The sequence below is a fragment of the Mesoplodon densirostris genome, chromosome 3 (assembly GCF_025265405.1).
Source record: "Mesoplodon densirostris isolate mMesDen1 chromosome 3, mMesDen1 primary haplotype, whole genome shotgun sequence".
Classification (NCBI taxonomy): domain Eukaryota; kingdom Metazoa; phylum Chordata; class Mammalia; order Artiodactyla; family Ziphiidae; genus Mesoplodon; species Mesoplodon densirostris.
Window position 1 is genome coordinate 139,353,648 of NC_082663.1, and position 27,558 is coordinate 139,381,205.

At 46.2% G+C, this 27,558-nt stretch overlaps 1 protein-coding gene across 4 annotated transcripts; it reads right to left on the minus strand.

The window, feature by feature from the left end:
- Positions 1-9,819: 9,819 nt before the first annotated feature.
- AKAP8 (A-kinase anchoring protein 8) lies at positions 9,820-27,551 on the minus strand. Of its 4 annotated transcripts, XM_060093800.1 has the most exons (15): positions 26,214-26,629; positions 25,818-25,916; positions 24,754-24,792; positions 23,303-23,335; positions 22,680-22,774; positions 21,565-22,048; positions 20,934-21,063; positions 20,640-20,686; positions 19,223-19,256; positions 17,205-17,292; positions 15,320-15,461; positions 14,857-14,950; positions 14,286-14,416; positions 13,010-13,105; positions 9,820-11,523 (listed from the first exon to the last, which is right to left on the minus strand). In XM_060093800.1, exons 1-15 carry the CDS (start codon positions 26,523-26,525, stop codon positions 11,062-11,064), a joined length of 2,286 nt encoding a protein of 761 aa, XP_059949783.1. In that variant the 5' UTR covers positions 26,526-26,629; the 3' UTR covers positions 9,820-11,061. The 4 variants fall into 4 exon arrangements, with proteins under 4 accessions (XP_059949783.1, XP_059949785.1, XP_059949784.1 ...); XM_060093802.1 differs by lacking the exons at positions 25,818-25,916; positions 26,214-26,629 and adding an exon at positions 27,352-27,551; XM_060093801.1 differs by lacking the exons at positions 25,818-25,916; positions 26,214-26,629 and adding an exon at positions 27,352-27,550 and having other exon boundaries at positions 22,498-22,774.
- Between the last annotated feature and the right edge of the window lie 7 nt (positions 27,552-27,558).

Sequence of the window (27,558 nt, forward strand, 5' to 3'; positions counted from 1 at the left end):
GTAAAGGCAGTTCCAAAAGCTTTCTCCAAAAATCTTGTAGGACAACAATGTCTCATTCTTTTTATCTTCCATAATGCATATCCTAACTCCTCACAGACAGCTCAAACTTAGAAAATGTTTATCCAGGGAATTCCCTGGCTGTCCAGTGGTTAGGACTCCAAGCTTTCACTGCCGAAGGCGTGGGTTCAATCCCTGGTGGAGGAACTACAATCCCACATGCCACGTGGCATGGCCAAAAAAAAAACAACAAAGAATGAAACATGAAGTACATAATATATTTCTGGCTTGTTTTAAATATATATTATTTATTTTTAATGAAGTACTACATGAAATAATTTAAATTGAACAATACAAAAGAATATAGCAGAAAAAGTGTCCCTCTTCATTCTTCCCCTCCCCCACCAGAGTAATCACTGTTATCACTTTGATGTGTTTAGACCTGTGCTGTCTGATATGATAGCCACATGTGGCTATTGAATGCTTGAAATGTAGCTGGCCCAAGTTGAGATGTGCTTTAAGTGTGTGAAATACACTTTGTACTTCAAAGATGTAGTATGAAAAACATGTAAACTATCTCGCTATTAACTTTTTATATTGATTACATGTTGAAATAATTTTTTATACATTGAGTTAAATAAAATATATTATTAAATTTAATTTTACCTGTTTTTACATTTTTAACATGGCTACTAGAAAATATAAAATTACAGATATGGCTTACAATGTATTTCTGTTGGACAGCACTGGTCTAGTCTATGCAGCAGTATATCTACATATTGAAATAGTTGTGTTATAAAACAAAAGACATCATTCTGTACTTGTTAATTTGTAGTGTGCTTTTTTCATTTACTACATCTTGGAAGTCACTCCACATGACTACTTGGAGATCTGCCTAATTGGGAGATAACTTGGAGAGAATATACAGTATTGTTATCTGGTATGGATATATCATAATTTATTTTACCACTCTCCTATTATGTACATTTAATTCATTTCCAGTTTTTCCATCATAATAATCAGTACTACAGTGAGCATTCTTCTGCATTTCTCATTTTCTTTTCATACTTGCCAGTATTTTTACAGGTTAAAAAAATTATATAGTGTTTTCTTGAAAGCAAGGGTAAATTTATATAGCATGATGAGCTTTGGAAAACCTGGAGGTGTTTGATTTGCTATGGCTTGAATCCATGCCCACTTTCCAATGAGAACTTGCCCATGAAGTTACTATAAATTCTGGAATTTACAGTTAGGTTCTAGAGACCGTGAGTAACCCAAGATCACACATTTACAGTTTAGAACTCATATCTCCTGACGCCATGAAGACTGCCTTCTCTAACCCAGAAATCGACATTTTTTGTTTGTTTGTTTGTTTGGCCTTGCCACTCAGCTTAAGGGATCCTAGTTCCCCAACCAGGGATAGAACCCGCCCCCCACCATGGAAGGGCAGAGTCCCAACAACTGGACCACCAGGGAATTCCCAACAAATTTTGTCTGTAAAGAGCCAGGTAGTCAATATTTAGGTTTTATGGGCAATACAATCTCTATAACATTGCCAATCTTTGTCACTGTCATTGTAGTACAAAAGCAGCCATAATTAATGTGTAAATGAATGGGTGTGGCTGTGTTCCAATGAAACTTTATGGATGCTAAAATTAGAATTTCATGTAAATTTCAGAAGTCACAAAATATTGTTCTTTGGGGTTTTTTTTTCAACCTTTGAAAACTATAAAAACCATTCTTAGCTGGAAGGCTGTGCAAAAACAGACAGCAGGCCAGATTTGTCCCATAGGCAGTAGTTTGCTGATCCCTGCTCTAGAACCTCAAGTGTAGAGAAATGGAAATTTCTTTACCATTATGCAGAAGTTATTCTGCTTACAACTTTTTTTTTTTTTTTTTTGCTTACAACTTTTTTTAATTAATAGTTTTGGGGGAGCAGTTTTAGATTTACCTTAACATTGAGTAGAAAGTACAGAGTTCCCTTACACCCCCTCACTTCCCCCATCTTGCAGAGTGTGGTACATTGGTTAGAAATGATGGGCCAGTAGTGATACATTATTATTAACTAAAGTCCATAGTTTGCATTCGGGTTCACTTTTCATGTTGTACATCCTATGGGTTTTGACAAATGTGTGACACATATTGACCATTATGTTTGCCAGTATTTAACTCATAAGCTAGCTAAGAACAAAAATAAGCTTCAGAATAAAGCACTACAATTCTGTCAGCCACAAATAGGTAGGTACAACATGGCTGTAAGGGTCATTTTGGTTTCTGCTACTTCATTAACATTTACTTTGCTGTGTTTTTGCTTAGTTTCAAAGTGTTTTACAAATATCATTCACTATCACACTTAAAATAATGAGAGTGCTGGAAGACCTAGTGTGAAGAGCCATACGATTGCAATTTTAAAAAGGCAGTGTTTTTTTTAAGAAAAGTTTCAAAGTGGAAAGAAAATGCAAATGTTACACATGGGATAAAAGTAGTCAAGAGGAAGGAGTCAGGAAGTCAAAGAAGGAATGATAGTAGGAGCTCTTATATACTGCTCGGTTGGTTCAATCATTTTAGAATACAGGTTGGCCTAGTCTGGTGAAGTTGAAGCTCTGCACACTCTACGGCCCACTAGTTCCAGTCCACGGAAACTCTCAATGACACACTTACGAAAGTTCAGCATAGCGCTCTTCCTAAAAGCCCACGCTGAAAACAACCCAAATGTCCACCTGGTAGAATGAATAGATTGTAGTATAATGAAAATGAACAAATCACAGCCACACACAACAACACAGATGAAACTTACATACATAATGGGAAAACCAAAGAAGCAAGGCATACATGATGATTCCATTTCTATGTTGATTTCTAAAACATAAAAATAGACTGAGGTTTTTAGGGAAATAAAACTATACAGTTTCCTGTTGCCTGAGGAGGTCTGAGCTGAGGATCCATCATCATGAAGTCCTCTGTGGAGTTAGGAGGACCGCTGCTTCTGCTTACTGCTTTTATTTGGTTGTGTTCTGGGCAAGAGCCAGTGGAGGTGTGGGGACTATAAAGAAAAACAAGCAGGTAATTACCACTGGTCACTTGAGAGAGTGATCAGGAAGGGATGAGGAGAATGGTGTGGGTGGCCAGTTTCTGAGGTATAGTGGTATTCTGTTTCTTTTTAAAATTTATTTTCCAAATTGAAGACCTGGCATGGTTCTGCTGATTCACGTGTGTGTGGGGGGTGGTGGTGGTGGTAAAAAACACAATGTGAGTGAGGTCTACCCTCTTAAACTGTTAAGTGTACAGTACTATTAGCTATAAGCACACTGTTGAGTGTTGAACAGCTGGTTTTTTTCATCTTACATGACTGGAACGTATTCTGCTTCCTGACTGTTCATTTGACTGTGCATTCACTCTACTATATGTTTTATGCATATTTGTATTATATTTTAATTTTTTTAGGGATAAAAAAGAATGAATCATATAAACAAGGAAAACTGTGCCTAAGTGAAGGGAACTGAACAGAAAAGGCTAATGATGAAGTTGACATGGACAAACTTCTGACTGTATGGCCAGGAAATGAGCAGCATTGCAAGATACCTCCTACTTTAAGACTCACACAGAAGGCTGGCAATTTGAAAGCTTAGAGGCTAAGCATGGTGGAAAGTGTTCCTGATAAAATTTCGGTGATGAGCCACTAATGGTCCCAGGGATTCAAGCCCTTGTGGAATCATCATGGCATCAAAATGAATGACAATGGGTCAAGTGAGGTTGCTCCAGCTGCTAAAATATTCTCTTCAGCATTTGCTGAACAGAAAAGGTTTCTTGCCTTGACAGATCTTCACTGTAGTTGAAACCAGCCTATTTTGGTGGAGGATGCCTGACAGAATTTATGTCAGCAAAGACTTCATGTGGGAATAACCTGGTCTCATTGGTGTAAGTACAAGTCAGGACTGAAAGCTTACATCTCTTTTATTCCTTTCATCTTCAAGACAAATGGGCTGAAGAAGCAGTTTCTTGGAATCTAATACTTTTATAAGAAGAGCATCTGTATCTAGATTTATACTAGTATTGTCTGGTGGCCAGCTTTCAAAAATGATTGATTACCCTTCTGTAATCTCCTCCCTTTGAGTGTGGTCTGGACCTAGTCACTTGTTGATAACAAAGAGATTATGCAAACAAACAAAAAAAAGATTATGGCAAAAGTGATGGGATGTCACTTTCATGATTAGGTTACAAAAGACTGACTTTCATCCAGCTGGACTCTCTTTTGCCTTCTCAGTTTGCATATTTTGATGAAGCTAGCTGCCATGTAGGTGAGGCCCAAGGAACTGAACGTAGCTTCTGGTTAATGCCAGCAAGGGACTAAAGCCCTCTATCCAACAGCTGCAAGGAACTTAGTTCTGCCGGCAAACACAATAACATTGAAAGTAGATCCTTCCATAATCAAGCCTTCAGATGAGACCACAGCCTTGGCCAACACTTTGATTGCAGCCTTGCAATTCCAGCTAAGCCACACCTGACTCCCAGAAATTGTGAAATAATAAGTGTGCTTTAATTTTAAGACACTAAATTTTGGAGTACATTGTTATGTGGCAATAGATAACTAATAACATACATCCTGGGACCAAATATACCCTTTCCCTAGGGAAGACATATTTCAGCCTTAGTGGGGTTGATGAATAGTGTGGCAAGCAAATTCTTCCTTCTCCCAAAATATCCCCTTTGTTCCTCTGGTTTTGCATTGTTAAACTAGACAAAGTATATTTCAAATACTGGGGAATATTGTGGTCTTAGTTCTTTTGAGACAAACAGTATTGTCATTTAAATTATCTTCCAATTGGAAGGAATTAGGAACTTATGTCTCTCTAAGGAGGCTATAGGTTTCCTTATGCAGACTATTGTAGTAAACAGTTCACACATTCTGTTACCCTGAAGTTAGTCATTGGCCCTTGGGGGTTACCTCTAGAGAGGAATTCTTTCAAAAATAATTTCATGACAGCAAATAAGGGAAATGTATGATACACTTGTGAGCTCTCTATCTTCACTCCTATTTAGAGAAATGCTCCCAAATCTTTGTAGGCATCTAAGAAGCTAAAATCCCCAGGCATTTTCCATGGGACAAGTTGAAGATCTGTCCTGAGTGGGTATCTGTGGGCAGGTTACTGAGCAAAAGACTTGATACATGCATCCACAATGCCTACGCCCTGCAGGCACTCAATACTCAATATCTTGACCTGTTACTCATAAAGTTAGATTCCCAAAAGAAGATGTTATGTACTTTATGTTCTTTATTTAAAGAATCCAGCTTAAATGGATTGGCTGGAATTAGAGTAACTACAGGAACATAGACAAATGGTCTTCCACATAAACTTAAAGGAATTCACAGGAGAATGATTACTAAGGATATAAGTAACTTTTTAAAAAAATGTTGGGAATTCCTGGCGGTCCAGTGGTTAGGGCTTGGCGCTTTCACTGCTGAGGGCCCGGGTTCGATCCCTGGTTGGGGAACTAAGATCCCACAAGCCATGTGGCACAGCCAAAAAAAAGTTACAGGGATGCCAACACTGTAGTGGGAGTTCTAGCCAGAGCGATCAGGCAAGAAAAAGATACAAAGGCATCCATATAGGAAAGGAAGAAGTAAAACTATCTCTATTCACAGAAGACATGATCTTATACATGGGAACTACAAAAGGATGGACCAAAAAAACCTTTCAGGGCTATTAAGCAAATTCAGCTAAGTTGCAGAATACAAGATCACACAAAAATCAGTTGTATTTCTATACACTAACAATGAACAATCCAAAAATGAAATTAAGAAAACAATTCCAGGGAGTTCCTGGTGGTTGAGTGGTTAGGACTTGGTGCTTTCACTGCTGTGGCCCTGGGTAAAATTTACAGAAAGAAAATTCCATTTACAATTGCATCAAAAGAATACTTACAAGTACATTTGACAAAGTAAGTGCAGAAGTTATACACTGAAAACTACAACACTGCTTAAACAAGTTAAAGAATAATTAAATAGTGGAGGGACTTTCCTGGTTGTGGTGCAATGGTTAAGATTCCACGCTCCCAATGCAGGGGGCCCAGGTTCAATCCCTGGTCGAGGAACTAGATCCCACATGCATGCCACAACTAAGGAGCCCGTCTGCTGCAACTAAGACCTGGTGCAACCAAATTAATTAATTAAAAAAAAAGAAATAGTAGAAAGACATCCATGCTCATGAATTGGAAACCTTAATATTTTTTAAATGGCAGTACTCTCCAAATTGATCTATAGATTCAACATAATTCCTACCAGAATATCAGCTGACTTCTTTGTAGAAAATAAGGTAACCCTAAAATTAATATGGAAATTCAAGGGACCCAGAATAACCAAAACCGTCTTGAAAAAGAGGAAGAAAATTGGAACATTCACACTTCCCAATTCCAAATCTTACTATAAATCTACTGTGTGGTATTGGCATAAGGATAGATATATAGAGCAAAAGAATAGAATTGGAAGTACAGAAATAAACCCATGTAGCTATGGGCAACTGACTTTTGACAAAGGTGCCAAGACCATTCAGTGGGGAAAGACTCGTCTCTTTGACAAATGGTGCTGAGACAACTGGATAATCACATGCAATAGAATGACGTTCAACCCTTACTTCACACCATATACAAAAATTAACTCAAAATAGACCATAGACCTAAATATAAGGGCTAAAACCATAAAACTCTTAGAAGAAAACGTAGGGGTAAATCTTCACAGCTTTGGATTTGGCAATGATTTCTTACATATGACACCCAAAGTACAAGCAACAGAGAAAAAAGATAAATTAGGACTGAACCAAAAACAAAACAATTTTTTTGCATCAAAGGGCACTATGAAGAGAGTGAAAAGACAGCCCACAGAATGGAAAACAATATTTGCAAATCATATCTCTGATAAGTGTTTAGTATCCAGAACATATAAAGAAATCCTACAACTTAAGAAGACAGGGACTTCCCAGGTGGCACAGTAGGTAAGAATCCACCTGCCAATGCAGGGGACATGGGTTTGAGCCCTGGTCCGGGAAGATCCCACATACTGCAGAGCAACTAAGCCCATGCACCACAACTACTGAGCCTGCACTCTAGAGCCTGTGAGCCACAACTACTGAGCCCACAAGCTACAGCTACTGAAGCCCGTGTGCCTAGAGCCCATGCTCTGCAACAAGGGAAGCCACCACAATGAGGAGCACGCGCATTGCAACTAAGAGTAGCCCCCGCTCGCCACAACTAGAGAAGGCCCACGTGCAGCAACGAAGACCCAACACAGCCAAAAATAAATAAATAAATTAATTAATTAATTAATTTAAAAACCCAAAACAAAAAACCACAATGAGGGAAGTCCCTGGCAGGCCAGTGGTTAGGACTCTGCACTTTCAGGGCCATGGGCCCAGGCTCAGCCCCTGGATGGGGGAACTAAGATCCCACAAGCTGCGTGATGTTGCCAAAAGAAAAACAAAACAAAACAAAGGAAAAGAACCCCACAATGAGATAAGAGGTACCACTTCACACCTACTAAGATGGCTAGAATCAAACAAGAAGAAGAAGAAGAAAAGGAAAATAAACGTTGGTAAGGATGTGGAGAAATTGGAACCCTTGCAAATTGCTGATGGGAATGTAAAATGGTGCAGCTGTTGTGGAAGCATTTGGTGGTTCCTCAAAATTTTAAACATAAGAATTACCATATGACCCAATAATTTTACTCCTAGGTAAATACCCAAAAGAATTGAAAATAGGTACTCAGATACTTGTTCATGAATGTTCCTAGAAACACTATTCATAATAGTCAGAAGGTAGAAACAACTCAAATGTCTATTATTGGATAATTGGATAAATAAATGTAGTATATATATATATATATATATATATATATATATATATATATACACAATGGAATATTCAGCCATATAAAGGAATGAAGTACTGATATAGGCTACAACATGGAGGAACCTCAAAAACATTATGCTTAGTGAAGAAGCCAGACTGAAAATGTCATGTATAGGTTTCCTTTATATGAAACAACCAGAACTGATAAATCCAGAGACAGAAAGCAGATTAGTGGTTGTCAGCAGACTGGGGAGGAGGAGTGGGAAGTGACTATTGATGGGTAAGGAGTTTCCTTTAAGGGTGAGGGAAATGTCTTGGAACCAGTTATAGGTGATGGTTGCACAACTTTGTGAGTGTACCAAATGCCATGGCATTGTCTGCTTTAAAATGGTTAATGGCCCATTTTGTTACTTGAATTTTACCTCTTAGGAAAAAAAAAAAACTGTTGAGCTTAGAAACCACTTTTTCAGTAGTGCCAGGTATTTATTATCTCACTTAATTCTGATAACCAACTCTGTGAGAATGGATAGATTGCCCCCTACCCCACCATATTCATATTGTCCCCCAAACTGAATTCCTATATATATATATATATATATTAAGTATATGCTCAACCACATAGTGTTTTTTTGTTTTTTTGGGTTTTTCTGCGGTACGCGGGCCTCTCACTGCTGTGGCTTCTTCCGTTGCGGAGCACAGGCTCCGGATGCGCAGGCTCAGCGGCCATGGCTCACGGGCCCAGCCGCTCCATGGCATGTGGGATCTTCCCGGACCGGGGCACGAACCCGTGTCCCCTGCATCGGCAGGCGGACTCTCAACCACTGCGCCACCAGGGAAGCCCCACATAGTGTTTTTGAGAGGAGGTACATACCAACTAAACCTCACAGGCCTCGCAGTGTCCTTATACAAGATAAAGAAAGTGGCCCAATGCTAAGAGGCTCTTCTACTGTTAGTGCTAAAATTCTACTTCAACTCTACTGTGCCTGTCTAATCACTACCGGCTGCACTTCTGGTGAGCAAAGATCACTTTCAGCAGTAGAAATGATTTCTTTATGGTCCAAAGTCTAAGTGAAGAGGATTTACTAATACTGATTATGTACTCTTGAATGAGCACTTTGCTCATTACATTGTATTGTTTCCCCTTTAGCAACTGTAGTATTTCATAAAAACCCAAAGAAATCACATAGGCCCACCATATTACCAAAAGTTGAAACTAGGTTGCCATTCCTAAGATTTTTTTGCTTGCCAGTAGCAGAGATTGTCAAATTCTCTAAACCTGTTTTTAAATAATAAAGCTGCTCTATGGAAAGTTCATGGCCATTGGTGTCTCATGGACCTGTGTATTGACCTCGTAGTCCCACATCTTTAATGCGGGGCCCTAAAAGTTACTTAACGTCCCTCTCAGGTTTCTCCCCGACAGATGGGAAATAACCGATATTAGTTTGCAATGAGGAAGCTTGCAACTTATTCCTGTCATCTCAGGAATATTAGGGCACCCCTTTGTGCAGCCTGAGTAATGACTCCCCATCTTGGGGAATGAGGAAGGGCCTGGTTTAACCTAAGTTTAGGAACAAAATGATTCATGTCATTTCACACGGGGTGGGGGGGGGGGGTGAGGGTGGTGGTGAAAGAACTTAATTGAAATTCAGATTCAATGGCAAGCCTTGTATTAATTTTACAAGAAAAGCAAGGGAATTCCCTGGTGGTCCAGTGGTTAAGACTCTGCACTTCCACTCCTGAGGGTGCAGGTTCAATCCCTGACTGGGGAACAGAGATCCCGCATGGTGTGGCCAAAAAGAAGAAGGAAAAAAAGCAGTTTCATAGTTTTGTTACCCTTTTTCAGGCTACTGATGGTCAGTGCCACCATTCTGGCCTCAAGAGAACACGCTTTAAAGGGCATGCATAACCTGTGACTAAGCCACACCTGTGCAGTAAAAGGAACGATGTTTAGAAAAGATTCATAGGCACCGGTTTCTTCTTACTAAGCAGTTTATTTGTTTTTAGTTCTAACATTGACTTTTTCATAAATATTCATCTCACATCTCCAATAATGCTCCTTGAGAGCAGTGCCCATATCTAATTTTTATCATGAATTAGCACCTGGTACACAACAGATGCTCATCAAGTATTCTGCTACCTCTTTCCTAACAATTTCCCACTGGCCAATGCTTCCCCAAATGTGACAGTTCAAAGGTTTATAGGAAAACAGACCCAGTGGTATCATTTCAAAAGGGAGGTATCTTTCAATTCTTTTGATTATATGAAAGTATAACTGTTGCTTACTACCCTTTAACACATGCTGGCTTTTCTTTCTTACAGATTCAGAAACTTCCAAAGCAACAGTATTTATCTAAAATAAAATGTTTATTCATTTTCCACGGATAGTATCTATGTATGGCAATTTATACTGGTTTTCCATTCATGAGACATCAAATTTTCTTTTTAAATATATTTAAGTAGAAGTAACTCAATTTAAAGAAAAACAAAACCGAAAAAACCCTGAAGTAATGCAGAGGTGGAACACAAATGAGGTAAAACATTGTAAAGGTGATTCACCAAGGACTAAAGGTTGGGAAACAATGCCCTAGGCAAAGTGTTCCCATTCTTGAGGGGTAAGTAGGTATGCTTCCAATGGTGCAGGTGTGTCAGATTCATCAGGCCTTTGAGAGTTCACTGATGTGACAGGATCAACATCACGTTAACAAGATTCTGCTGTATCTTGTGAAGGAGGACCACATACCATACAGTGTACCACAAAAGCAGAGATCAAAAACTGAAGCCAAAGCAAATTCTTGAAACTTAAAGAAAAATCCTTTATAAAGCAAGATATATCCTAGTATTGTACTACTCCCAGACCAAAAAATAATACGGGGTGGAGGGGTGGGGTGGGGTGGGGTTGGTGGTTGTGGTGGTGCATTCAGCCACTGGCTGTATTTAAGCAAAGTGTCACCAAAATCTACTTATCCAACTTTTATTATTCCAACTACAGTGTAAAGAGAGATGTCACAGCCGCTTGTGGGAATGTACAACTTCTGCAGCCTTCAAACCAAGGCAGAAAACCACGCAACTCTTAAGCCTGTGAGGTACACTTTTCTGAAGGAAATGGCTGGGTCTCTTCACCAAAATAGTATTCCAGCATCATATACCCTAGTACTGCTTATAAACCAAAGAAGAAAGAACAATGCATTATATAACACATCCCCTGAAACAGGGAAAGGAGGATCATTCTGTGGGAATAGCATCTTTGGACTCTGCATCAGTTTGTTCCACTTCGGCTTCTGCAGCAGCTTGGACAGGAGCAGTGACTGTCAAGGTGCTTTCCGACTCTGCTGCCAGGGTTTCCACTTCACCTCCAGCCTCAGCAGCTTCACCTCCAGCCTCCGCTTCAGTGTTGCCCTTCTCAGGTGCCATTCCACAGGGTGCCTCCGCTTCCAGCAGCTCTCCAGGGTGGGAACCACTAGTGGTCTCAGCTGTGTCCGTAGGGCCTTCCCCTTCCGCCAGCATTTCACTACTTTCCGGAGTAGGTGCTCCTTCCCCATCTACTGCCCTCACTGCTGCCGTAATCACCTCAGCTAAGACCTCGGCAGCTACCTCCTCCGGTGTCTCTTCCTTATCCTCACCTCCTAAGTTGTCATCTCCTTCTATTTCTGGATCAACGGCTTCACTGGTGAAAGGATCTTCACCCTGGCCAAGAAGAAGAAACACAGGTTAGTGCAGTCTAAAGAACTGTCCAAATGAGAGATTGAGGCTCAGGTTGCTGGGAGTTTATCTTTTTATAATGGGCAGAGTTAACAAGAGAAAGCTTTTAAATCACACCAGGTGAGTCAATCCTACAGCTGCTCAGAGCCTACAGACTCAGAAAAGACATCTCAGAAAAGCTTCACCAGTACTATTTTGCACTTATTACTCAAGCATGTAATGGTGAGGAAAGGTTTAAAAAGACCTAGGTTTTCTTAACCCAATTAGAGGAAAAAAAAAAAAGCCTCATTTTAACAGGAAGTTAAGGCTCTTTCTTAAGTTTCGATTAAGCACTCAGCCCAGGCATGAAGGTTATCCCCATTTTACCGAGAAGGATATGAGACTTAAAGATCGTAACTTGCCAGGTCACACAGCTATTAAACATCAGTCAGGATTCAATCCAAGTGTGCCTCTCTCAGAAGCTGAATTTCTCATGAGCATATGCTAAAACTATGTCTACTTTAGAAAAAGTAAACTAAGCATTATCACTAGCAGATTAGAAAACGTGTTTTAAAATACGCTGTTTAGAGAGTTCCCCCGATGACCTAGTGGTTAGGATTCTGGGCTTTCACTGCCATGGCCAGGTTCAATCCCTGGTTGGGGAACCGAGATCCCGCAAGCCGCAAGGTGGGACCCAAAACAAAAACAAGGACACTTATTTAGAAGCTTGAGTCTACAGCTGACTCCAGGAACTTTAAGTCTGTTTAAGCCACAAAGTAAACACTGATCAGTTATGGTTCTTAAACCGGTTATTTAGATTCTATCCCTTTATGGTTGAAATGAACTGTCAAACACTGAAGCAGTTAATAACTGAGAGGAGGGCAAACACATCCTAGTCAGGTTATGCTGAATCTTAACTCCCAGCCCTAAACGCTGAAGTCATGGGGCTGAGCATTTAGCAAAATGTGCTTCCCAAGGAGGAACCAGAGACTCTTCCAAGCAGACTCCTCTCTAGGGTACCCTCTTTGGGATTTTTGATTACTCTGCTCCTGTTACTCCGTAGTATAGCACCACTGGCTCTTCCCTCCCCCTCATTCCCCATCTCATTGTTGGTTGTCTCTGCCCGCAAAACCTTGTTTTAGCTTCCACCTGGACAATTATCATTTACTTTGGTTTGTTGTTTTGTTTTGAAGCATCTCACCAGCGTTTTGCTTGGTATTTTATGGATAGTCAGGGTTTCTCATGGTGAGAGTCGGCACTATCGCACAGATTAAACAAGTAGGACCAAATTCCAGAGCTCCCAGGCAAGCAGTGAGTCTCAGGAAATGTGCAGTTGTGGAATCCCAAGCCCGATACATTCCAACATCTCTCAATTCTTCAAAAGACTCAGAAATGCCAAATACTGCACTCTGGATATAATTCCAAACCCACAGAGTTAGTTCATCCTCCATCTCAAAAGCTCTTCCCATCTACTGGACTCCTAAGCACAAACCTTGAGGTATTTTTCCAGCATCTTCACAATATGTCTGTTGTTCAAAACACTCTTAGCCACATGGAGACTTGTTTTCTTGAACTGTTCAGCAGCCAACTACAAAGGAAATCAAACATGAGCTTTTAAAAATGGCGTGCATAGAGGAGCATGAGAACAAATCAGCCTGGTTACACTGAGTTGCTCTGAGATTAGTCCTATGCAAAGAGACTAACATCTTTCTTCACTATGGTTAAGTCCCCAAATGCTAGGCTCCAATAACGAAAGAAAGAAGGCACTGGAGAGGCACCGGAACTGAGATTGTGAAATAGTGTAGAAAAGTCTGATAATCTCAAAAGACAAAAGCACAGGCACACGACTGATGTATACTATGTGCACAAGCAAGGATGAAATAAGAACATTTACAGATCAGAAGCTATGAAGACTCAGTAGGGGAAAAGGGCAAGCTTTTTCTTTTCAGTTTTTTGAGTTTTATTGACTTTACAAGTAAATTCTAGAGCAAAAGTCTGAATGCTGCAACCATTTGACTGTTCTAGAGCTTGACACATTCATATGATAATCCCATATTTGTACAGTGGTTTTTTGGCTGATCTTTAATAATACCAGGAGACGGGTGGGCAGGTAGCTCTAACTTGGTAGTCAGGTAAACCAACAATAGATAGAGATGCTCAACCAGGGCTTGGAGAGCTACAGCCAGCAGACCAAACGTGGCCACACCTATTCCTTTACTTATGGCCTGTAGCTGCTTTTGCCCATCAGCAGCAGACTTGAGGCGTTAGGCAGGCGTTAGGCAGAGACCTGATGGCTTGCAAAGCTGAAAATATTTACAATTTGACCCTTAAAAAAATATATATATATATATATTGCCAACGCCTTGAGCTAAACATTTAGCCTCAGGCCCCATCAGCTAGTAAGGATCAAACCCGTCCTTAGTCCTGGGTCCCCTAGGCCATTCTGCTCTGAGTGGCCCTCAGCCTCAGCTTATAAGAAATCCAGTTTTTCAGCAACTGGGGAATTTACCCATGTGGTTTACAGAGAACATTCTCAACCCAGGAGAACTGCAGCTACTGGATTTAGTCAATCTTAAGCAACACGTTTTTCTCACATTTTAATAGAAACTGGGGTGCATTTTACAACCACTTGATGAAATGATGGACTTGATGGTATATGGCAAAAGCCCCTAAAGATGTTAGCTTCCCCGTAAGAGAAAGAAAGTTCGGAACCCCTCCCACTGGCAGCCAGGACTGCCTGCTCCACCCAGCATCAGGGGGGCACTCACCCGGCGGTTGTGATTGTGGTCAACAGAGTGCAGGTGCCGCTGGAGGAGCTGGGGCTGCGCAGGGATCAGCATGTCACAAGCCAGGCAGTGAGCAGCCTCTATTTTCTTGAAGAAGTGCTCCTGGCCAATCCCTGTTGACAAACCCCAAGTCTTGTGGGATTTGGGACAGCATGCAAGTGATGCTTTCTTCCCACTTACTCCCCATCAAGGCCCACATTTTCCCCCTGTAGCCCCTCTCTAAGGATTGTTAGGACAGAATCTAAGACAGGCATCACATGCCCTCCAGAAGGAGTATGGAGACAGACAAATGGCCTCTACACTTGGCAACTTTATACTTAACTCTTCTCATTCTTCTGGTCCTTTCTCTTCATACAAAGGAGAAAAAAACATCAGAGTGCTTAATGTCACTCCAATAAGCTGCCTGTAGAAGTGTCATCTACAATAGGCCACACTTGAAGGCTTCTTTCCCTTGCTAAGTGCCCCTTCCCACTTGTCTTCACATCACATTCTCAACCACCCCGAGCTGGGCTCTGTGATTTGGAATAGCACACACCCCAGGATCACAACTCACCTTTGAAAGGATCTGGTTTTGGTTTTGTGCTTTCCTTCTCCATCAATTCCTGACGCCGCTTCTCAATTTTCTTATTCCTGTTTACAATGTATTCCTAGAGAGGTTGTGAGATGGCATCAAATGAAATGAGGAGAGGGTGATACATGTGGGTATTTTTCAACTGCACCAGAGGCAGCCCCCCAAGGGTGACTGCCAAGCCCATGGGGGGCAGTGACAGCCTTATCTCAGCTGCTCCAAGGAAGGGAAGACAGCTATCAGAGCAGCTCCATGGGCAGAAGTAGCGGGAACTACAATGACGGGAGCTCTCAGTTGTCCCTCTGACTTCGGGACTTGTACACTGTTATTCTGGAAAACGAAATCTTGACCAAGTTTAGGCCTCTTATTTCCCTTCCCTTCTCTGTGAGGGATCTGACACTTGCAGGATCACTGGGAAATGCCGTGATGGAGGCCAAGCGTGATTTACCTGGAGGAACTCCACCGTCTTGTCAGGCAATTTGGTACTTATAAACCGCAGTGTCTCTTTGTGAAATTTGCTTTGCAGATGCTTCTGGATTTCTTCATCTTCGAAGCTACGAAACTTGCACACGGAACAGGCAAACTGAATCCTGGAGAAGGAAGACAAAAAGAAAAGCAGTGATGCACGGATAACCAACTCATCTCTGCTTAGAACTGAAATGGAAATGGGAAAGCAATTTCTGAATTAAGTCTTGTGACTTGTCACAGGGTGTCAGAGTAGCAGTTACCCCAAGTTTCCCCACCTTGAGAATGAGAGTACAACCTTGCAAGTATTTCAGGAAAATGATTCACGGAGCACTTTACTACCTTACCACTCTTTTTGGTCCAAAGGCTCACAAGAGAACAGCCAAAGGTGGAGACTTTTCAGAACTGTGAACTCCCTAAGTCTCCAGCCCACTGCTCTGGGGGCCTAGTACCTAACTTCATAGCTTCTCAGATGTTTCCTTCTGCAGCCACTCAGAAGATACAAAGCAACCCCATTTAATACAACAGAGGAACTCCCGAAGACCTCACACAATTCAAAACTCACATAACCTAAGATCAATTCTCCAATGGGTCTCAACGTAAAGACATCACAATCAAGTTCTACGAATGAAAACTGAGGTTTCTTGTGTGCTTTCAAAATCTTACCAAATGCATGCGTGCTGTACGGCAAGGGGAGAGCGCGCTACAGACCCCCAAACCCCCACAGTGGGGTGCTGCTTCCCTCAGCTCTGCTCCATTTGGGGTGTAACAGCACAGGCCCCGGGGCACTCAGGAGTCCTCCTCTGCCAACTCAGAGATCCGCTGGCCCCCAACGCCCGCCTCCTGATCTCGGGACAAGCGCCACAAGACACTCTTGCCTTTGCAGATACCCCCGAAAGAGGAGTGAAGAGGGGAAGCTCCCAGGCCCTATGTGCAGGACTATCAGGAAGCTACCAAGGAAATACAGGGTTCCTACTTCCCTGCTGCATCTTTACCTCCCCCGTGACAATTTCTCCAAGTTTCTTTGAGGATCTTCAGTCACTAGGGCAGTCTAAAGATTCCTTTAAAAAAGTCATCTCAGTTCCCATGTGGCATGAAAACAGATCTCATAGAGCTGTCATTTTATTCATCTGTTTAAAAACAAGGATTTCAATGAATTCTGTAACACTTGGAACTCCTACTTTTCAGTTCCTGGCTTTCCAGCCTCTGTTAGCTCTTTCGCTAAGCGTTTCTTTGCACAGGGAAACCACTACCCCCATTTAAGCCTCAAGGGCAAGGGTTCCCTTTCAAGTCATCAAGAGAACCTGTACATAGAGACATAGCCACCTGTGGTCACGGGCCTCATCAACCACGCACTCACGGGGCCACCTGTGGTTTACGGGGAGAGGCGCATGGTATGGTCACAGCAATGCCCTTTGGGGTTTGCATTTTTGCATTTTTTTCTATTTAGAGACAAAATCTTGAAGGTAGTAACTATACATATATAATCGCCATGTCAAACTCCACAGGTGGTTTGGATTTATTTGGACAAGGCACCCAAAGCACCTTCTTGGCAGCTATGCTGAATGAACTTCACCTGTCTGGGACGACAGACACAAGCCAAGGGGCAAGGGAACTCCGCATAGCCCTGCAGGAGGGCAATCAAGAGAGCCGCTGGCTGGGAATGTGAGGGCCACACAGACCTACCAGCAAGAATAAGATTCAGTGTGTTTCCCAAGTTTTGTCTCCCATCGACCTGACTAGGATTTCCTGACATACACCTGGAGCCAGAAGATCAAACCAGGCACCCCCCTGCATTGTGGAGTGATGACAGATGAGCTCAGGGGAGTCTTGACAGTGTTCACCTCCCACCTCGCCTGCCTCCTCACCTGTCAGCTGCTCGGTCTCTCATCCTGTCTCTCCTCCTTTGCTTCTCCCTCCTCTTCTTCACTTCATCATCCTCATCGTCCTTCTCTCCTGCAACAGAAAAGTCCCTTCGAGACACTCTGAGGAGCCTGCAGATGAGCTGAGCACCAGGGCCTTGATGGGGGCTACAGTTCGGCCACCATACCCCATGCCCTGCCACGGCCCCCACACATGGCGGGGGCAGGACACCCTGAGGTACCAAAGGGCCGTCAAAGGCTCCCAACAGGGGTGGCCTTTGATGAGAACCCTCAGTAGTTCCCAAGGGAGTCACCTCACTCGCCCCATGGTCTGATAAGGCTGGCATGGGCCAGGGACATGGCCTGCCCGTCCCACTCACACCATGGCCCACCTGCTCTCTCTGTCCTTCCCTATCTTGCTTTTCTGATCCAGCACCCTACGATTGGATCTTCTCCCAATGTTACTTAAGGCGAGAGAGAAGCAATTCTTCCCAGATAAAGAGGCAGCAGCTGGAAGGCCTCAGAAAATAAAGCAAAAGCCACTCTACTGCCCTCCGTCCCACCTCTAGGTGGACCATGACAACTGTCCCATTGGCCTCCTCTGAACTAGGGCCTCAGCAGGTCTGACAATCCCTGGTGGCCCAAACTCTATCTCCCACTCACAAAAACCGTCAATCTAGGGCTTTCCCAAGAATACGTGGGAAGCAATCCCAGAAATAAAAATGGGAAGAGACCAACTGGTCCTCCGTTCATCCCATGGGGCCAGTGTGGGAGCTCCTCTGAGAGCTGTGCAGCCCAGAGTCCCAGCATGAGGTGAGGCCAGGCCAGGTCACCGCGGCTCAGGGCCAGGGCCAGACACTGAAAAAAGGTTGGATAAGCATCTGAACTGTAACCCCTACCCCTGATGCCAGTCACGAGACTGTCCCACGAAGATGGCGACCGGCGTGCGCTGCTCAGAAGCCTCTCAAAAGGGCGTGTGGGATTTTTGGCAAGAGGTCACTGCCTGAAACTATTACTGCTGTTTAATAGCAAAGTCATCCCGGGTAGGTAGCAGGACCTGCGCGCAATAAACACGTCACCTTTGCTTTAGCATTTACCCCGCTGCATGAGCTGCAAAATGCTCTCTGTGGTCCCAAGCTATAAATGTAACTGCCTCAATAAACAGGGCAGGAGGACCTCAGAGGGTTGGCTAAACCTGAACATATAAGAGAAGGAGCATCTAAGCCAGGGGCCTTCAGAATTTATGGGAGCAGAGACACAGGAGCCAGCCTGTGATTCTTCGGAGAAACCAGCTATGGACAGACCCATGGGAACAGGAAAAGAAACAAGTGGCTGTTTCTTCACGTCCCCCTGAAGGGCTTAACACTGCTCTGTTCTTGCTGCTTATTTTGGTCTCTTAGGTTTCCCTCGCTTGAACTGGTGAGACCTGCTGAGCAGTGACTGCCTCTGGAGGATCTGGGCCCGAGTGTGCCCGACAGTCCCCCCGCTTCCCGAGCTCCCCACCCAGGCAGGTGTCTGAACTCTGCCCCATGCTGTGCCAGTGTCCCCACCATAGAGGCTGAGAGCATGGCCCTGGCCTGGCAAGCAAGGGAACTGTGGACAGAATGAAGCCCGGGAGAAAACAGTACAGGGACCTGCACTGGCCAAGGGGGGAGCAGAGAAGACAAGCTGGAGGGCGCCTTTTCTTTTCTCTCTTGCATTTGAGACTCTCCCTTCCCTACCACTGCGAGCTACTGCAGACACCCAGAGATGAGTTTCCCCCTGCCTCTGCAGCCTGCACTGAGTGAGGCAAACAGACCTGTTTCCAGCAAGTGTTGCTCCAAACACCAAGGCAAAGCCTCGGGGTGACTGGCATGGCCAAGGCCCACCTTGCAGGTATGGCCCCTCTTCTGCCCTGAGCCGCAAGCCCCTCCACCCAGGCCCTGGGCTTGCTCAGAAACCCAGCCCGCCTGGGCATTAGGCGGTGAGTGCAAGGTAGCTGGGCAGACACAGGAAAGCTCAAAGGGATGCTGGGTGATGCCTACCTCTCTGCCTCCCGGAGTCGAAGAATTCGTCCTCCTAAAAAGGCACAAAGTCAGACCGTGAGGTGGAATTTCAAGAACTCTCCACAACCAGCCCAGCACCCTGCCACCACCTGGTACTCGTTGTGCCACCAGGAACATGCCCAAAATGTGTTAGGACAAGTCCCAGGGCCATGGGATGGAGCCTGAGTGTCCTCTCACTAGTCCTGGTTGCCTTCTGAGATTCTGTGATGATGACTAACTTGCTTTTTTATTAAAGACACAGTCCAGCTTTTAGTTCTTCCTAAAGCTAGAGAACTACCTCTGGCAAGTGAACAGTTCTGCACGTGGGAAGACCAAGAGCCCATCCATCAACTGTGTTAAGCAACCTCAATTTGTAGGAAGCCAGTTCCTGCACTCTTTAATGAAAATGGGCTTTATGAAGTTTCCCAGCTACTTGTTTACGTTATAACAAGCCAGGTATAGATAAAAACGACTCATCTAACTGAAAATGGAAACTGAGGCCATTCCTTAGACATTAAGCTGAAGATTAAATTAGCAATCAGCAGATATGCAGAGATTTTCAGACTCAAGATCTAAGCAACCTAGACATGGAGCAAGCAAGACCCTCAGAAAAGTTGAAAATTCACTGTATCCTGCCCCTCCCTCCCCTTCCCCAAACTCGTCTGACCATCAGAAGCACCTGGATGAAGCCTTCATACATCCAGATTTCCAGGCCCTACCCCAGACCTGGATCAGAATTTGCAGGAGGTGGCAAAGGCTTGCTCCCCAGGTGCTTGTGCATGGTCCTGGCTAAGAGCCAGCCTTCAACACCCATCTCCCATGACTGGTTTTGAGAGCTGAATGACAAGCATGCAGTTCAGCACCAGCACAGAGCTGGCAGCAAATGAATCTTCAGCGCTTCTTTGATAGCCTCAGCCTACACAGCCACTGCAGTTACCACGTGTATAGCTAGATACATCGCTGCGAGGACACAGGTATGGTGGGGAGAGGGCTGGGAAGGTCTTCAAGAAAAGAAGGATTGTTGCAAGTGGAAAACTCTTAGAAACCTAGCTGCAAATCTGATTATTAAATCTACTCATGAGGGCTTCCCTGGTGGCGCAGTGGTTGAGAGTCCGCCTGCCGATGCAGGGGACGCGGGTTCGTGCCCCAGTCTGGGAAGATCCCACATGCCGCGGAGTGGCTGGGCCCGTGAGCCATGGCCGCTAAGCCTGCACGTCCGGAGCCTGTGCTCCGCAACAGGAGAGGCCCCAACAGTGAGGCCCGCGTACTGCACAGAAAAAAAAAAAAAAATCTACTCATGAGGTAGAGTTGAATCTACCACAGCAGCTGTTTCTGCCTCTTTGTAAGGAAGACACTAAAGTAAGGAAAAGATCCCACACTAGAGACACTGGAGGTTGATCAGTAAAGGCGAACTTACACCCCTGAATTCTTCATCTCCTGACCGGAAGTCACCAGCTCCATCATCTACCAAACACAAAGGAATAGGTAAAGTCAGCACCTCGGCAGCTGGCCCACTCCCTGTTTTCACCTCCCAAACTCACTGTCCAGAGTGAGTGCACTTGTCCTGACTACAGTGGGGACTGTGAGAGTGCAGGTGACACACACCACCCTTGAGTTCCTGTGTGTCCCCTGTCCAGACAAGCAGGCAGAACACCAAGCATGCAACTGACTCATCTTATACACAGCTGGGCCTACTGGCCCCAGGGCATACCATTTTCAGAAAAATCTCCTTCACTGTCAGCCCGGGCTTGTTTGGTGTCTGGCTCATCGTAAATCTGCAACTGCTTCCGTTTCCTGCCCAAGCTATCTGGGCCGCAGCGATCAAACTCTCTCCGCCTAGGCTACAGACAAAAGCATATTCCAATGCACTGCTTACTCGGACGGTTAACATACCCCAGAGAAATGAAGAACAAAGAGGTTGTAAGATCAGAGAACAAGGACAGAAAAGGTCTTTTCAGAAAGCAAAGAAATACAACATGGTTGGACCCCCCCCCACCCCAACCAAAACACAAAAATTTTATGCTGAGTGAAAGAACCCAGACACAAAAGGCCAAGTATTATATGATTGCATTCATATGAAACATCCAGAAGAAACAGATCTACAGAGACAGAAAGTACATTAGTGGCTGCCAGGGGCTGGGGGAGAGAATGGGGAATGACTGCTAATAACAGAGGTTTCTTTCTGGGATGACGGAAACGCTCTAAAATTACGTGGTGGTGAAGGATGCACAAAGCTGTACATTTTTACTAAAAGCTGAAGTGCATTTTAAAATGAGTGAATCTTACAAAGCTATTTAAAAAGAAAAGCAAATAAGGCAGATGAGAACTTGGCAAGGGCATACCCGATCTCTCATCCGGGTCTGTGACCGGCCACATCCGTAGGGCACAGAGCTGTCATAACCACCTGCCCCCTGCATGCCCATCACGCCAAAGTCAGGGGCCATGGACTGGGAGAAGAGGGAAGGTGGAGGCCTGCTGGTGGAGGGGCCTCCCAGGCCCCGCCCACCCACATAGTTCATTTCCGTCCATGGAGCGGAAAGAGGCTCAGAAGAGGCTGCAGGTGGCATGAAGGGGTCACTGCGCATAAAGGTGCCGGGGTTGCTCCGGTCCTGGAAGCGGCCCTGGCCTCGGCCCCGCATGAAGTCATCAAGGGAGCCCCGCTCACGGGCTGGGTCCCGGCAGTCACTGTACTGACCACCAAAGCCACCATTGCGGTCGGGCCCCAGGTCAAAGTCATAGTCGTAGCTGTAGCTGGGGCGGTAGGGATTGTGCTCGGGCAGGCAAGGCCTGGAATCATAGGACTCAAACGACTGGAAGCGGAAGGAGCTGCAAAGAAAGCACAACCCATCACCACACTGTCCAGGCACCTCAACGCCTCCTGCAAAGCTGACTTCCCTACGTTCAGAACAGCAAAGCCAAACCACCACGCATCCCTCCTAAATGCTCAGAAAATAAAACAGACCAAAATCCCTTTCAAACACTGTTGAAAAGGGGCATGAAGCCCCGGCCACAGGAATGGGGAGAGTCTGCTAGGCGCCTGATACAGAAATAAGGAGTCTGGCATAGTTTAGCTAACAGTCATGCCCTAAGCCCCACCACTCAAGAAACCAGCAAGTCCTATTACACGCCTCGGCCCCAACAATGGCTCAATCTATCTATCCTACACTCAGGAGGGAGCTGGGGAAGAGCCCTCCCTGGAAAAGCAGGTGCCCACTCCCGTCTACACAAAGCTGGGCATGCGGGATCCCCCGGGAAGGGCTCAGGTCTATAATCACCTCTCCCGGTCCTGCATGCCCTCCCCACTGCCGCTGCTCCCGCCCCTGCCTCCTTCCTTGGACATCATGTCCAAACGCTGGTTGATCTTGGCAATGAGGGAGTCGGAATTGTCGGTGCACGGCTCTGGGCCATAAGAAGACATATGCATGGCAGGGCCCCCAGGTGCCAGGCCATCACTGGCCTTGGTGGCCTCCCATGAGGCTGGGCCGTAGCTGTAGGTTGCTCCTGTGGTGACGCTGGTGTTCTGGGCACCATAATAATTGTAGTTTTCATAACCTGACAGAGGGAAGAAAAACTAAATCAGATCTCAGCAGTCACAAGGCCAGCCCATGGTGGACAAGTCTGGGGAGGGGCACCCACTGCCCACAGAGAAGGAAAAGGGTCATGGGTCCAAGTGCTTCTGGCATTACCCCAACACTGCACAAGTCATCTGCCAAGAGGCAGCAGGAGGAGGGCAGGGGCACGGCCTCAACTCTGAACAGTGGGTTTTCTATACCAGATCCTAAGACTTGCTTCTCATCCAAAGCGAGAGCCCAGGAGCCAGCAGTTGGGACTACTGACGGACCCACCAAAGAGCTGCTGCTCCCAGAATACGACCACAACTCTCCCCACCCCCCACCTCCAGCAAGTTCCCCTGGAGGCCTGCCCCCCAGCCCTCCTAGACACCTCAGGCCCAGTCTGTTGAGCCTTCAGAACAGCTGTGAGCACATCTAGGAGTGGAGTTGGGGATCCCTGCACCCTAGCCTCCCTAGGTAGCTGATTGGAGGCCCACTCACCCACCCACGGACCCCCAGAAGGGCCTACCTTGCCAACTGGCCACACCAGTTCCATATGCACCTTAGAAGAAACAAAAACATACAAGAGTTTTGTTTGCAAAACAAAGGCATCTGAGACACATCCCCTCCCCCCACCACAGCCGGGCCGCTGAAGGACAGTTGTCGCCTCATCCACTATGCACAGGCCAGGGCTGAGGGTGGCTATGTCAGTGCTCCAGGAGGCACCCTTGGCTGCCCATTATGGCCAGGGAAGGCTGCAGTCCACCAGCTGTAAAACTCGTTTCCTACAGAGCACTCAGTGGAGCACAGTCAGCGCTTCATCTCCTCCATTAGGGCAACAGAAAGGACACAGCAGCCTTTTTCCAGGAAGCTTGTCCAGCGTGGGCCGCCAGCCAAGAGGCCGCCCAGGCCAGGTCCCTAGGTAGAGAGCCCTTCTAAAGTGCCAGTTCTCACCAGGAGCCAGAACTAAGGCACTGCCAACAGCACGGAGAGTGCACTGGTGGAAAATCATGTCCCTAACTCAACTGAGCAAGGGGTCGTCATGTGCCTGAATAACACAGATCTCCTCCTGGGAAACTCAGTGATGGGCAGAAAAGTCACCCTGCTCCCAGTGGTGCTAGGGCCAAGCTCCAGGCTCAGAAAACAAAGTAAACCCATATCCCATCCCCTGGAACAAATGCTGGCAAAAAGGAGAAAACCTCGCCCACCAAAGAGCACATTCTGGTACTTCAAACACACTTAGCACCATGATATAGACTCACAAGCAGGGTCAGCAAACAGGCCAAATCTAGTCCATAGCCCAGTTTTTGTAGGGCCTGCAAGCTAAGAATGGGTTTTATGTTTTTAAGTGGTCAGGAAAGAAAAAAAAAAAAAAACATAATCAAAAGAATACTTCATGACATACGAATTTTGACAAAAGACACATCATTTACACGTTTGTCAAAACTCACAGAACTGTTTAACAGAGTGAACGTTAATAGAAACTCTAGGCTATAGTTAATAACAATACATCAACATTGGCTTATAAATTGTAACATAAGGGGACTGTACTGGGGTGAAGGTAGGGGGAGTGTACGGAATTCTATGTACTATCTGCTCAATCCTATAAATCTAAAGCTACTAAAAAATAAAGTCTGTTAATTATAAAAACCTTTAGTTATACCCCCGGGTATTTACTTAGAATTAAACAACAGAAGTTGTTTAAAAAAAAAAGACTATTCCACAACACATGAAAATCATACGATATGCAAATTCCAGTGTCTTTAAGTAAATATTATCGGCACACAGTCCTACCTACTTGTTTATAAACTGTCTATGGTGGCTTTTGCACTACAGAGACCATGTAGCCTGCAAAGCCCCCCCAAATTTACTATCTGGCCCTTTACAAAAAAGGTTTCTTGGTCCCAGCTATGCCACGCTGGTGCTGGGGGTGGGGTGGGTAGCCCATGCCCCCCTGAAAAGCAGGTCCGTCCCACTTACCCTGGGTGTTGGTAGGTCCAGCACTCCATGCCCCATAGCCTGTGAACAGAAGATCTGTGAGTTAGGGTCGTATGTGTCATACCAGAGAACAAGTGCTTCTGAGATGCTCTGAGGAACATAAAGGAATCTCCTTGAAGGAGTTCAGTGCCAGCCTTACAAGAAGGCAGCACAACCACAACAATGTCTCCTTAAAAGTCATCCCACAGCTGGGTTTTGCATTATCACACTCCACCTGCCTGAGGTCAAAGCAGAAAAAAGAGGAGGTGGATGGGCTTCTGGGACAGTTCTGTCCATTGCCTGATGAGGGACCTTGACCTAAGCCTCAACCCGCAGCTGAGGAAGACACAGAACCAGCCACCAGCTAGCTCATCATTAGGACACAGTCCCCCCTCCTCCCGCCCCAAGCAGCCATAAGTACCCCACAACTGAGAACAAACTTCGAAAATTTGGAGACAACAGCTGTGCCTCTCTAGGCCTAGCTTCTGTGTGACTCTGAACCGTCCAATGCTCCGCTGGGCCTTGAAGTCCCAGGGCTTCAGCCTGGCCCTAAGGCAACAGACTGCACTCCTCTCTGTGGTGGCTCCCTCTGCCCCTCCAGACATTCCCACGATAGCATCTGTCTAGCCCCGCTTCATCTGTGTCCCTGGAGCCTGGCACAGAGCTGGGCACGGGCAACCATTCATACCTGTCAAACGACTTCACCTTTACAAAGCCTCCTCTCTCTCAAATACATCCTTTCTCTCCTACCAAGACAACCCAAACCACTGAGTGCCTACTGTATGCCGACACATGACGGGCACTCAGCACACATTAGTTGTGACATTCAGAGAATGACATTCAGAGATGATGTAGGAGCTAAGGCTCAGAGGTTAGGGGACTTGATCCGAAGTCACCCTGCTGAAGGTTACGATCTCCCCATGTCACACAGCTTTCCACATCTGTGCAGCAGAAAGGCGGAGTAGTGATTCTAACAGCAACTGACCAACTGTGGGGCACTGGTCTAACTAAGGAGCATGTGGTATTCACATAACCTCACAATGACCCTTGAGATAGGTACTACTTACTCTGTTGTACACAGAGGCTCCAGAGGATAAGTCACTTGCCCAAGAACATGGAGCTGAGGAGAAGAAGAACAAGGACCTGGACCCAGATGGAGGTGCCTCCTATGGCCAAAGAGTAACTCTTAAACCTCAACAAATCTTAGGAAATAACTCTAGATGGAAAAGCTACAGAAGGATTCAGGGAGGCCGCTGCATCTAAACCGAGTCTGAAAAGGTTTTTAGTAGGTAGGAAGATGGGCTGGGGCGGGGGTGACCTCTCCAAGCTAAGGGCATGCATGCATAAAGCAGGATTACTACTAGCTAAAAACTCTGGTAGGGAGGCAGGTAAAGAAGAGTGAGATCCAGTCACACTGCAGAAAAGACACGAGTACCAGGTAGAGCCACAAGCACACCATGCACCTCAGGACCTCTCTGCTTCTCTGCAATTCCTGCTGCTGGCCTCCTGCTAATGCTGCCACCTTTCAAAACATGCGCCTTCGCTGCGGCAGCCATGATCAGATCGCTTGCTTCTCGAACCTCATTGACCTGAATAGGGATCTGCGCCGGGTCAAGCCCAACCCTGCATATTCCAACTGTTCCCTGCGGGCAAACGCGGCTTCCAGCATAGAGCAAAGGCCTCCCAGAAGGCTCAGATTCCAAAGACTGAGAGCAGATCGCCCGAGAAGGTCCGTCCTGCCCCAGGCCCTGAAACCCAAGTGAGTAAGGGCACATTCCCTCTCACACAGCCCCTCTGGCGTCTCCAGGCCACCACAAAGGACTGCCTTAAGGAAAGCCCCCAATCTGTCACGACCCCAGAGCTCATCGGGTTTCCAAGCTTTGACCAAGATACCCCGCATCTGAACCTCAAAAGTGTCGTCCCGGATCTGCACGAGCTAGGTCCGCGGTAGGCGCCCAGTGAGGCTAACCACTGCAGAGGCCACACTAGGCCCCACTGCTCCGCACCGCGGGCCTGGCGGGGTCCAAACCTGCGCCGCCCATACGGCTTCCGGGACCGGCGCCCCAGGTCACATGTGCCGCGCGGAGGCCCCAGCCAAGCCCCGCAGGTCCCCGGACAGACCCGACGGCCCGGAAAGAGGCAGCGGTTCCGCCTCGGCCCCCGGCCGAAGACCCCGCGCCCCACAAACTCGCGCCATAGCTCCGCCCCCCCGGCGCCGCCATTTTGTGGCGTCTTCCAAAAGGGACAGCAAGCCTGCTAGCGGCGAGAATCCGCAGGGCCCGGCCGACCCCGCCGGGGTTGCGGAACTGAAACTGCCCCAACCGCCTGAGGCACCCCCCGAAGCCCGCCGCAGCGTCGGCACGCCGAAATCAGCCAACTTCCTCAGGCCCTGTCGGCCAATCCGCACGCAGCGCCCCGGGAGCGACGGGGCCGAGATCCAATAAGCTGCGCGCGCGCGCCCCTGCCGCCTCGCCGCAGGGCCGGACTGCAGTAACCGCGCTCGGGTGTAGTCCCCGGCCCGCAGCGCTCTTGCACGGCGGCGGCTCTGCCGCCCGGGCACCACCTGCCGGTCCCACTCCGCACTGAGTTGCCCACACGAACCTCCGTAGCCCTGCTCCATGTCTTCAGCTCGGCCCGCCAGCAGCTCCTTTTTCTAGGCCACCACAGGACGCATGCGCTCAACGCACTTCCCGCCGTCCTCTACTGGTAGACCAGACGCCATGTGTCACCCCTTCCACGGGCTACCATTGGCTGGAGTTCACAGCGGAACCGCCCTTACCACCCCAGCTGGCCTTCCGGTTGTTGTAG

Bases quoted from the DNA above. Each gene is read 5' to 3' on its own strand.
- AKAP8 (XM_060093800.1), bottom strand. From the start codon at position 26,525: ATGTGCCCTTACTCACTTGGGTTTCAGGGCCTGGGGCAGGACGGACCT. The intron at 17,293-19,222 runs GTAGGCATCACC...TTTCTGTTGCAG, and splicing joins CGACTCCGGGAGGCAGAGAG to GAGAGAAGGACGATGAGGAT. The intron at 13,106-14,285 runs GTGAGTGCCCCC...TTTCCTTTGTAG, and splicing joins ACCACAATCACAACCGCCGG to TTGGCTGCTGAACAGTTCAA.